General features: G+C 34.9%; 1 protein-coding gene across 11 annotated transcripts in view; it reads left to right on the forward strand.

Annotated features, from left to right (window-relative positions):
* The window catches only part of letm1 (leucine zipper-EF-hand containing transmembrane protein 1), a 68,923-nt gene that overhangs the window by 5,266 nt on the left and 51,582 nt on the right, over positions 1-12,075 (forward strand). For 6 of the 11 annotated variants that reach the window (NM_001045208.1, XM_087278407.1, XM_087278408.1 and 3 more), the window contains 1 exon segment: positions 9,945-10,002. In NM_001045208.1, coding sequence (NP_001038673.1) covers positions 9,945-10,002 — 58 coding nt within the window. 11 annotated transcript variants of the gene reach the window in all.

Consider the following 12,075-nt stretch of genomic DNA (forward strand, 5'->3'; position numbering starts at 1 on the left):
CATGGACAACCTTCTCTAGTAATAAACTGTGTATATGTTTTTTTTTGCCATTGTAACAGATTTTGACGGACTATACGTGTCAAAGGCATGTTTGTATTGTAATTTTTTTATTGAGGATGTATATTCTCAACAAACAAAAAGGCAAAAGAGTTTGGCAGAGTTTGATAATGCTATATGGCTTAGTGTGGAATCATAGGAGTTCATCATTACATAGGAGTCTTCATTACATCTTATGGGACTTTCATCTTATGAAAAGTATTGAAAACTTATTATCATTGTAGTATGAAGCAAAGTAAAACTAAATGCTGTTGAAATGAGACCGATGAAGCAATGGGATATATCCACAGGGACCTTTAATTTTGAATAAGCCTGCTCGGATACTACTGGTCAGCTAACATGCCATTACAAAATAAATAAAAAATCCTTCATCAAAAAGAGGTTTAATCAAAACGTAACAAGATAACAGGTATAAAAAATATAATCCCTGCTGCCCCTGCGCTCTCTCTTCCCAAAAGATAAACCAAAAACATAACCACTGAGATTTAACAAGAAAATATAATTTCTTTAAGCTCACATCATTCAAAAGAAAAGGTCCACATTGTACCCCGTTAATGTCGACAGACTGGACTGTTTTAGCAACTGGCTGAATGTAAAGAAGGAGTAAACAAAATTGTTTCTACTTTATAGTTAATGTTGTCAACTTATAGCAATACAACTTTACAAAGAGTACAATTGTTTGTATTCAATTTTTGTTGTTCTAGTTTTCCATTTTCCATGTTTGCAATGCTTGTATTTTGGCAATTTTTTGCAGTCCACTTAGAATCCAACATGAAAATCATTTTTTTCTTTATTGGCATTGATTGTTTTGAAATTCAAATGGCATTAACATGCCTGTGTTTTAATATCTGAAATTTAATTTCTAAATTTGAATAAATTTATCTTTTGAATTTAAATAGTTTTTGTCTTGCGTTTACATGAATTGTACATTTGAATAGCCAAATTGACAAGTTCAGTCTTTTAAATGCGATTAATCGCGATTTAAAAAAACGATTAATTAAAATTTTTTTTAATCGACTGACAACACTAATATATATATATATATATATATATATATATATATATATATATATATATATATATATATATATATATATATATATATATATATATATATATATATATATATAATGCCTTTTATTTAAATACTTCTGCCTTTTGACATCACTAGTGTTTAGGACTGATCCATGTTATGGTGCTATCAGCCAGTTAGCATGTAAAGTTGTAATTTTCTTTTGTCTCTTTCTATTATTGTAAAAAATGGTATCAGATAACATGGAATGAATTGACTGTGTTACTAAACAAATATATCACTGTTACAGTGTTTACATTCATTAGTAAAATCAGTTTATAAATCACTTACTTAGCTTACTGTAGGATAAGGATTTTAGGGCTAAAAACTGCACCCTTTGCTTTTAAACTAACTATGCCTAACCAACCATTAGAACAGCAGTTGATGCTTAATGAAACAATTCTGGAGATATGAAATCGAATGCAAAGAAGCCTTCCCTAAACTTCTTTCCCCTCCATTTCACCACACCCTGAAACTGTTGCAGTTATATATACAAAGATTTGTGTCCACAAGGTTGTGTTAGATTTTATACACCCTTAAAGGAAGTTGGACAACACCCAGGAAGATTTACATTTCTCAGTGTTTGAGTTCCTTTAACATTTCGTCACCGTCATAAGCAGGCGGGTTTGATTATTGACAGTTCTTCTATGTATTCTATTCAATAAAGGTTCTTTGTCACCATCAGTGGTTTACAAAGAACCGATAATTAACTGTTTGTATACTCGTGCGGGCCAAACAAAAGTAAAATTTCAGACTTCTGACACCACAATGAACTTTTGTGAAAGGAAATTATCAGTCTCTGTAAGCTAAACATCATTTACTACACATTACCTTAAACCACACCCTCAACTTTTAATATCTAAGGATCTTAGGCTTCAATTCTTTCCAAAGACTCTTCTAGTGTAAAATATTTAGACAAATACTTTTTACACCAACAAAAAAAAAATGTCTGGGAATTTAAAATAGTTTTTGCATTGCATCCCTGTTAATGGTATTCCTGCATTATTTTTTATAGTGCTAACTATTTAGTGAACTTAACTGTCTACATACACAAATAGACTTACAGGAGGATTGAGATTTCAGGCTTTCAGTCAGCAGTGGAGTGACCTCAAGATTCAAGGCCAGATGTCCTATAGAGCTAAATATAGAGAGTGAAAGTAGACGGAATGCATTTATCCTTCAGTGCGAACATCCTGGCATCAGTAGGATTAGACTGTATACTGGGGACATTGGGCCAAGGGTCTTACACGTGTAATGAACATTATTGTGAGCAAGACTACTGAGATTAGTCTTCACCTGGGCATTGGAGAAAAGGTCCTACACTATAGGGCTGAAGGCAAGGCAGTTGGATGAGAATGGATTGATAAGCATTGAGTCAGGCCCCGGCCTTTCTGTCTGTTAGTGAAGAAGTCAGAGAATCACAAGACTGTAAGTATGTAATCTAGAAAGTGTACTGAAGAGGGGAACAGTCCAAGAGGAAGTCACGTTTGATTGATTGTTGTATTCAGGGAAAGGAGAACTGTTTGCTTGCTATGTATGTGTTTTTGTGGGAGGCAGGCAGAATGGGTGAGAATAGCTTTACTAGCTTACTCCAGATCCAGGGGAGTTTCCTGAAGTTATATTTACTGTAAGTAGAGGGATATCCTGCGCAGTCATGATCCACTCCTTCACTTTCCGTTTCATAGGGGTAAATTAATCCAAAAAAATTTCAGTCATTCACATATTTAAGCTTTATGCACTTTCTTTGTCAATTGTTGGGGATCTGTGAAAAGTCGGTCTTCCAGGTTAACACTGGAACTACAAAAACTACTGGAATGGCCCTATAGCATTCATTTATGACATTCATTCTGAATCGAATTTGGGTCACGTTATATTTACTTTCAAAACTTCTATATAGATAGTAGAACTAAGCTTTGAATATATGTTGTAATAAAGTCATAAACATGATCTATTTTTTAAATAAAGTCTATAATTGCGTAGAGCTACTTAACCCGCCCACAAAAGTGTTTACCTCACTTTGACAAGTGGCAGAGCAAAGTTTTTTTCACTGTAATGCTATTTGCAACTACTAATGCAACTATGTTTGCTATTGGAATGCTATGTTTTTGTTAGCAGAACATTGCTATAGGCAACAAAGACACAGGTATTCAAAGTCAAAGAAAAAAGTAGCAGACTTGTTAGTAATTTTTTGGTGCAGAGAGCTGTTCTTAGAGCTTTAAATGATTAATAACATAATTTTCATTTTGAGGTAAACTCTTTAATATGAATTAAATAGTCATTAACTAGTGCTTGGCAAAAATTTATTGCGATTCATCGCATCGAAAATACAAGATTTTTTAACCTGATGTAAGTTTGTGTACTGTGTATATTTATTATGGATATAATTCACACATGCATGCATATATTGGAGAAATTTTAGATATGATATGTTTTTATATAAAAGTTTATATAATTTATATAAAACTTTAAATATCTACGTAACAAAGAGCACAGAGTACAAAACATGTTGCAATACTTATTCATACGCACTTGTACACAGCACCTTATCACAGTATATACAATGCAATACTTTCTCATATGCATTTGTACACAGCACCTTATAAACTTGTATATAACAAATGTGTACATGCAATTCAACATCCAGAGCTTTTAGTCTAATTGCATCTCTGTTTAATGTTTGTCGTCATATTTATTTTCATGTTGTCACTTTATGTATAATGGAAGCTTCTGTAGCCAAAACAAAATCCTTGTGTGTGTGTGTGTGTGTGTGTGTGTGTGTGTGTGTGTGTGTGTGTGTGTGTGTGTGTGTGTGTGTGTGTGTGTGTGTGTGTGTGTGTGTGTGTGTGTGTGTGTGTGTGTGTGTGTGTGTGTGTGTGTGTGTGTGTGTGTGTGTAAGCACACTTGGCAATAAAGCTGATTCTGATTCTGAAAATTGTTTTGTATAATTTTGTTTATATCACTTATACAGTGCAGCCAGAAAAAAATTCAAAGCTCTTCACTTTTTAAAAATGTTTTATGTTACAGCCTTATTAAAAAAAAGGATTAAATTCACTTTTCCCCCTCAAAATTCTACACACAATACCCCATAATGACAATGTGAACAAAGATTTTTTTTTTAAATTGTTGCAAATTTCATTCATTCATTTTCTTTTCGGCTCACTCCCTTTATTAATCCGGGGTTGGTACAGTTGAATGAACCGCCAACTTATCCAGCACATTTTTTATACAGCAGATGCCCTTCCAGCTGCAACCCATCTCTGGGAAACATCCACACACACTCATTCACACTCATACACTACGGACAATTTAGCCTACCCAATTCACTTGTACCATATGTCTTGACTGTGGGGGAAACCCACGCAAACAAAGGGAGAACATGCAAACTCCACACAGAAACGCCAACTGACCCAGCTGAAGCTCAAACCAGCAACCTTCTTGCTGTGAGGCAACAGCACTACATACTGTGCCACTGCGTCGCCCTGTTGCAAATTTATTAAAAAATAAAAAACCTGAGAGATCACATATACACAAGTATTCACAGCCTTTGTTGAATACTTTGTTGATGCATCTTTTTCAGCAATTAAAGCCTCAAGTCTTTTTGCAAGATGCACAAAACAAATCACTTTTATTGTCACATCATCAGTAGCACATGTGCTAAGATGAGTGAAAAGCTTAGGTACTGGCTCCGAACCGTACAAAATACAGATGCAAATACAACGACAGTGCAAAACACAGACAGTGCAAATAAAATGACAGTGCAAATACAACAATATACTCCCAAAAAAACAGAACAATGTAAAATTGACAGCGATATGTACAATGAACAGGTGTCCACATAGCAGTATTGTTTCAAGTATGGATTGGTTAAAGTGCAGTGCATGCTACATATTGATGGTGTGCAGTGAGGGTATGGAAGAGCCTGTTCGTGGTGTGTAAGCTTGGCACCCCTGTCTTTGGGAATTTTTTACCCATTCCTCTTTGCAGTACCTCTCAAGCTTTTATCAGGTTGGATGGGAAGTGATGGTGTACCGCCATTTTCAGATCTCTCCAGAGATGTTCCATAGCATTTAGGTCTGGGTTCTGGCTGGGCCACTCAAGGACATTCAACGAGTTGTTGTGAAGCCACTTCATTGATATTCTGGCGACGTGTGGGATTGTTGTTCTGCTGGAAGATGAACCGTCACCCCAGTCTGAGGTCAAGAGCACTCTGAAGCAAGTTTTCATTCAGGCTGTCTCTGTACATTACTGCATTCATCTCTCCCTCTATCCTGACTAGTCTTCCAGTTCCTGCTGCTGAAAAACATCCCCACAGCATGATGCTGCCACCACCACGCTTCACTGTAGGGATGGTATTAGCTTGATGATGAGCGGTGCCTGGATTTCTCTAAAGTAACGCCTGGCATTCACTCCAAAGAGTTCAATTTTAGTCTCATCAGACCAGAGAATTTTGTTATGGTCTGAGAGTCCTTCAGATGCCTTTTGGCAAATTTCAATTCTAAGGAGTGGCTTCTGTCTGGCCACTCTACCATACAGGCCTGATTGGTGGATTGCTGCACAGATGGTTGTCTCTCTGTAAATTTCTCCTCTCTTTCTACATAAGAACGCTGGAGCTCAGACAGAGTGACCATTGGACTATTGATCACCTCCCTGATTAAGGCCCTTCTCCCCCGATCGATCAGCTTAGATGGCCGGCCAGCTCTAGGAAGAGTCCTGGTGGTTCCAAACATCTTCCGCTTACGGTTGATGGAGACCACTCATTGGAATTTTCAGAGCAGCAGAAATTTTTCTGTAACCTTCTTTAGCCTTGTGCCTTAAGACAGTCCTGGCTCAAGCAAAGGCTGTCAATACCTATGTACATGTGATTTCTCAGGTTTTTTTTTATTTTTTTTATTCATTTGCAACAATTAAAAAAAAATATTTTTTTACGTTATCATAAAGGGGTATTGTGTGTAAAATTTTGAGGAAATAAATGAATTTAATTCATTTTGGAATAAGGCTGTAACATGAAAATGTAAAGCACTATGTATACTTTCCGGATGCACTGTACATAATAAATATATAGAATACTGTACACATGTCTTATGTCAAAACAAACTATTTTGGTGTCATTGATCTTTGCCTAATACTACTGTTAACCAAAAATAAGCATGGAAAATGCATTGTCAACAGCAGCGTATATGGCATTGGTTCAAGCATTCACTTTAACTGGCTATTTTCTGCTCTTTAATTCTGATGGTTGGTTTACCAGTAGGGTTGCATGAAATTGGGAAAATCTGATATTGTGATATTTTATTATTCTGTGATAAAATTTGTGATATGAATACAGTTTAACAGGATGGTTTGAATAGCACTATTTGATAGTTTTCTGGGAAGTCTCTAAATAAATAATCACAATGCAAAAATGCTTTTCTTACTTCGGGTTGTCTCATTTTTATTCAATTCAATTCAGTTCAGCTTTATTTGTATAGCGCTTTTACAATGTAGATTGTGTCAAAGCAGCTTCACATAAATGGTCATAGTAACTGGAACAGTGTAGTTCAGTTTTTAGTGTTTAAGTTCAGTTCAGTTTAGCTCAGTTCAGTGTGATTTAATCATTACTGAGAGTACAAACACTAAAGAGCATATTCATCGATGCGTAGCTCTACCAATCCTGAACCATGCGAGCCAGTGGCGACAGCGGAGAGGGAAAAAAAACTTTACCTGATGGGAGTGAAGAAAAAAAAACCTTGAGAGAACCAGACTCAGTTGTGCACGACCATTTTAATTTCTCTGCTGGCCAAAAGTCTTGTGCAGAGCTTCAGTCACCGCGGTGGAGGCTGGAAGATGGCCTCAGCGAAGACTCGTCTGTCCCTGGAGCGTCGCTGGAATCAGTCTCATGTTCTCCACTTCCCATGACCATCAGCGCAGCAGCAGCTCAGGATATGGCCTGGTCCCGGATATGGAAACCTTGGGATCATCTCGTCGCTGGTCTTGGATCCAATCAGTGACTCCGCATAATCTGAGGACCTCGGGATGAGTATCCCCAGGTGAAAATAGAGAATAAAGAGAATAATTAGCGTAGCTGTTGTTCATAGTGTATATAAGCAAGATGCAGAAGCCTGTGTGGAACCCGCTAGGTGATGCATTGAGTGTATGCTTTACTAAACAGATAGGTCTTTAATCTAGTTTTGAACTGGGAGAGAGTGTCTGAGCCTCGGACATTATCAGGAAGGCTATTCCAGAGTGTAGAAGCCATGAAAGAGAAGGCTCGACCTCCTTTTAGTCCAAATATCTGAAAAATCTTGTTTTTGCTTTGAAATGTAGACATTTGGACAAGAAACAAGACAAAAATTTTAAATAAGAAAAGCTTTTTTTCTACATAAATCATATACGTTTCATATAAATGTGTTAATTAAATAAAATGTTGTATTTCCTGGTCAAATATAATCCAGACTCAACATTGCATATCTTGCGATGTGACTTATACACTCAATACACTTGCGGATACACTCGTTTCGATATGTCTGTCATCCTCGTGAAGGTAAATGCTGATGAAATGCTGACAGACTGTTGCAGTATATGCAGTCTTTAGTAAACTGTAAAGTTCCGGGAATTGCTGTAGTCTAACCTAAGCAGTATGTGTAATTAATCATATGCTTTAAAGGGGAAAGTCCAGCTGGGATTTTAATGTAGATGTGAGCTATGCAAACTCACTTCACTGTAGGCTTATTGTGTGAGGTCTGTCCTGATGTAAACTGTGTGGAGCTGGTGTAATGACAGATTCACACACAAATGAAGAGGATTAAGTGCCAAAGTAAAGTTGACATGAGAATGTTTTGAATAGCTGGATAAAAGAATGTTAAGTGAGTCATATTTAAGCATTAGATGGAATAGTCAGTGCTGTTTCAACTTGATGGCAAGACCTACCTTTTTTGTGCTGCGTACCTTATGACATAACATCTGGAGATCATTGCTTAAGTTAAGTCTTTTGGTTTTTGGTGGTGTTATTTTATGTATGAAATGTTTTTTTTCTCATTTCACAGATTTGCTTATAGTTATTACTAATTATTTAATAAAATTTTTTTTACGTTTTACTTTCATGTATGTTTTTTTTACAAGTGTATACAATTTTTTAACTATATAAGTCTTGCGTTTTTCAAATTTGGGATTCCTTTGTAGGTTTCTTGAAGGAAGCCGATAGTAATAATTTTTCTGTACAACTTGTATTAAATGTTATTAATATACAGTTGTTGTTATATGTTGTACTTTTATATTGTATGTGTAAGTACATGCATTTGCTTTTATGTTTGCATATTTTTATTTTTTTATTTTTTGTTTTATTTTATTATTATTATTTTTATTGTTATTATATATGTTTGGTTTTGATTTCGTATATGTTAAAAGCTACTTAAATCAATGAAGGCTATGCTAAAAAAAGTATGAAATATATTATATTTCTGAGAATCTGTGAAGCTTATTTTTTTTAGAAAAAGTCATTTTTTTGACAGTTATTTAATTTTGTGAACCGGAAGCTATTTTAAAGTATTAAATTCGCATTAAATAATTGGAAATTTATATATATGTTATATATGTTCTTGGATTATTTATTATTTATGTAAAACTGTTGATATAATAATACAACAGATATTAAGAGAACAAAAAAACAACTTTTTTTTAATTATGTACTATTCATGCTTTGTTATTATTTAAAAAAAAATACATTTGAAATCACATTTAAATGTTTTAAGCTATTTAATTAACCAGTTCGTTATTTAATTTTTTTTTATTCATAATTATAGTTTAAGTAATGTTTATAATTAAGACTAGTTATTATTGCCACCATGTCAGAATAACACACGCGAAAATAAGTGCCGTGACTAGCAGCAGTAAGGAGATAGTAAATAAAAAAGGATATAAAGATGTCGTCAAAGTGGCTTTGTGGTTTATTTCCTTGTGCATCCCAGCCACAAGCTGAAAGATTTTTTTTTAGCATAGGGGTAATATATTACTTTAACTTCACAATATCTAATGCTGCAATAAGTATTTCAATAATGATGGTTTGTTCCTTTACTTGAATGCTCAGATTCGATTATCATAATTTGTTTTGCTTACAGAGTTTGAAGTTTACTGTATCATTATTATTGGCATCTTACAGATGTTGATCTACCCTAAAGTTTGCTTTGATTGTTTAGCGTTTACACTTTACAATTGCACACACTTTGTAACATTTTATTTATCAAGTTTAAGAGTCTCTTTTAGGCTTAGGTTTATTTTATTATAAGATATAAGAGACAAGATATTTTTGTTTATTTTTTTATTTTTGACTGAAAACTCTTTGCCTTTCGTAATGTTGGTAAATTAAAATAAAGTAGTTAAATAAAATAAAAAAATCCTAAATGTATTCTAAAAAAAAATCAATTATTATCGATAACAAATAATATGAAACATTATACTCTAATAATTTGTAATATTTGTAATATTTAGCCCCCTAAACACCTTCGTTTGTGTATCCTTTCTCTTGGCAGTGATGCTATATTTTCTCTGGCAGGGGATCAAGTATTTTCTCTGTCCTTTTCTGTGATTCCATGCTGGCATATAGCCTGTTGCACTCTCCATGACCCCCCTTATGTTATATCCTATCATCTTACCATGAATAAACATTCAGACACATTACAAGAGCAGGCAAAGGCCAGGACACTGGTTTAATGCATCGTGCAGATGCTTTTGCATTGCGTTTTTGAAACTATGTAGTGTAATTTAACGGGTTTATATAACAGTTTTTTTTTCATAGTGGTTCTATATGATGATCTAATGTTTTATTTTTTTCTTCTTTCAGGAAAGTTGTCAGAAGGCGCATGCTTTAACTGCACGGCACTGCGGTTAGCCACAAACAGGTAAATCAAGCCAAACACAATTCATGCAATTCAAACTGTAGTCTGATCACATTTTCTATGATTATTACCATGGTTTTTGATTACTAAATTAAAATTAGCTCACACGTATGTTTGGGGAATATCATTATAAGGAAAAAATTAAGGTATTATTTTATTAATAGTGATCATTTTGCCCGTTGATATATTTAGGCCTGTCATATAACCAGGTTACTGGTAATTTATTGTGTGGTGGTCAGTTCACACAGCAGCAACTTTTCATTTCAATGTAATATTTATCACTTTAAATTGACAATATGAAACACGTAAATATGCTTATTAGACATAGTTTTATAGTGTGGAATTAAGCATAGGTTTTCATATCACTACTTGCGGTCTTGCACTGTGAAAGGAACAGATGCTTTCTTGTAGACATCACTTCATTTAGATTTTTTTACTAATTTGTGGCATGTTCTTGACAAAAAAAGTAAATAAAAGGCCGTTGTGCATCTTTCATTTAACTCGAGAAGTTACATGGAATGCAACAGCATTTAATTAGATTAAGAAATAAGTCTAAATGTCAGTCAAATGAAACTGGTATTCAAGGTGTCCGTGGGGTCTTAAAATGTTTAATTTCACAAGCAAAATGTTAGGCCTTAAAAAGTTTTAAATTCACAGAAATATTGTGTTGTAGGTCTTAAATCATTTTAAACAGGTCTTAATTTTAAAAGTTGTTGAAGTAATGTTACCCAATCGGGCCAAACCCATCCAATCACCAACAATCTAACAAAATATATATATTTAAGTTTTTTACCAAAAAGAGATGTTTATGTCACAACAGCTTTTAGACATTTTACAGCGAAAAAAAATAATTTTAATCCCTGATCAGGAAAAGAAAACTAAAAACAATTACACAATTACTCTGTATAATAACAGCAATATATCCCTTTACATAATCTTCCCTTTACACAAAAACTATTTACTGTTGAAAGTGTGAGTGGACATACTATTTATAAATAGGCACGAAATTTACGTTTTATACCAGATATGCATTAGGTTGAAAGGAAGTTATACTACATTACAGTTCATTTGGACCAAAAGCGAACATATGTATATATATATATATATATATATATATATATATTTATATATATATATATATATATATAAATATATATATATATATATATATATATATATATATATATATATATATATATATATTAGGGATGTAACGGTATTGTAAATACCATCATACCGCAATATTAATTTTTTTCGATATTACCGTAGTCGCATGACTCGGTAAAACTATAGGTCTTCTGAAAAAATTTGCTCAGGCGAATGAAGCGAACGGGAGGTAGCGAAAACTACAATTCCCATCAGCCCAGGGGTGGCCATCATCCCTTGCGGTCTGTTGTCTACAGATACAGTAATGCGGAAATGGAGTGTGCTGCTAGAAGCGGGCATCAAAAAGAGCTGGAAATGATCGAACCTGAAGCGGGTGTTGTCGCTGCACGCGTACTGAATAGCGGTGTTGTCGCACGCGTTCTGATCAGCTGTGTTGTCGCGCGCGTTCTGATCAGCTGTGTTGTCGCGCGCGTTCTGATCAGCTGTGTTGTCGCGCGCGTTCTGATCAGCTGTGTTGTCGCGCGCGTACTGAATAGCGGTGTTGTTGCGCGCTTTCTGATCAGCTGTGTTGTCGCGCGCGTTCTGATCAGCTGTGTTGTCGCGCGCGTACTGTAAAGCGGGGAAGGGGGGGGGTTGAGCGCGCATACTGAAGGGCGGGACGGAGGGTGTGACACAGCACACTGTTCAGATTGATACAGACATGAGACCTCTCTCACTCATGGTTTGTCCTCTCAAGTGGGGAAAAGACAGTGCACAACGTTACCTACTGCTGTCAACTTGGGCCAAGTCATATCTCTCTGTCCCAGAAACCTCAGTCCCAAATGAGAGGGTTTTTTTTCTGTTGCAGGGGACATTGTAAATGCCCAGAGATACCAGCTTTTACGGATTATAGTTATATGATAATTTTACTTTAAACCCATCTCTATCTAAGTGAGTGAGTGATTAAATGTTGAATGTGATGAGTTTTCA

This window comes from Danio rerio, chromosome 13 (genome assembly GCF_052040795.2).
Source record: "Danio rerio strain M-AB ecotype USA chromosome 13, GRCz13ab, whole genome shotgun sequence".
Taxonomy (NCBI): domain Eukaryota; kingdom Metazoa; phylum Chordata; class Actinopteri; order Cypriniformes; family Danionidae; genus Danio; species Danio rerio.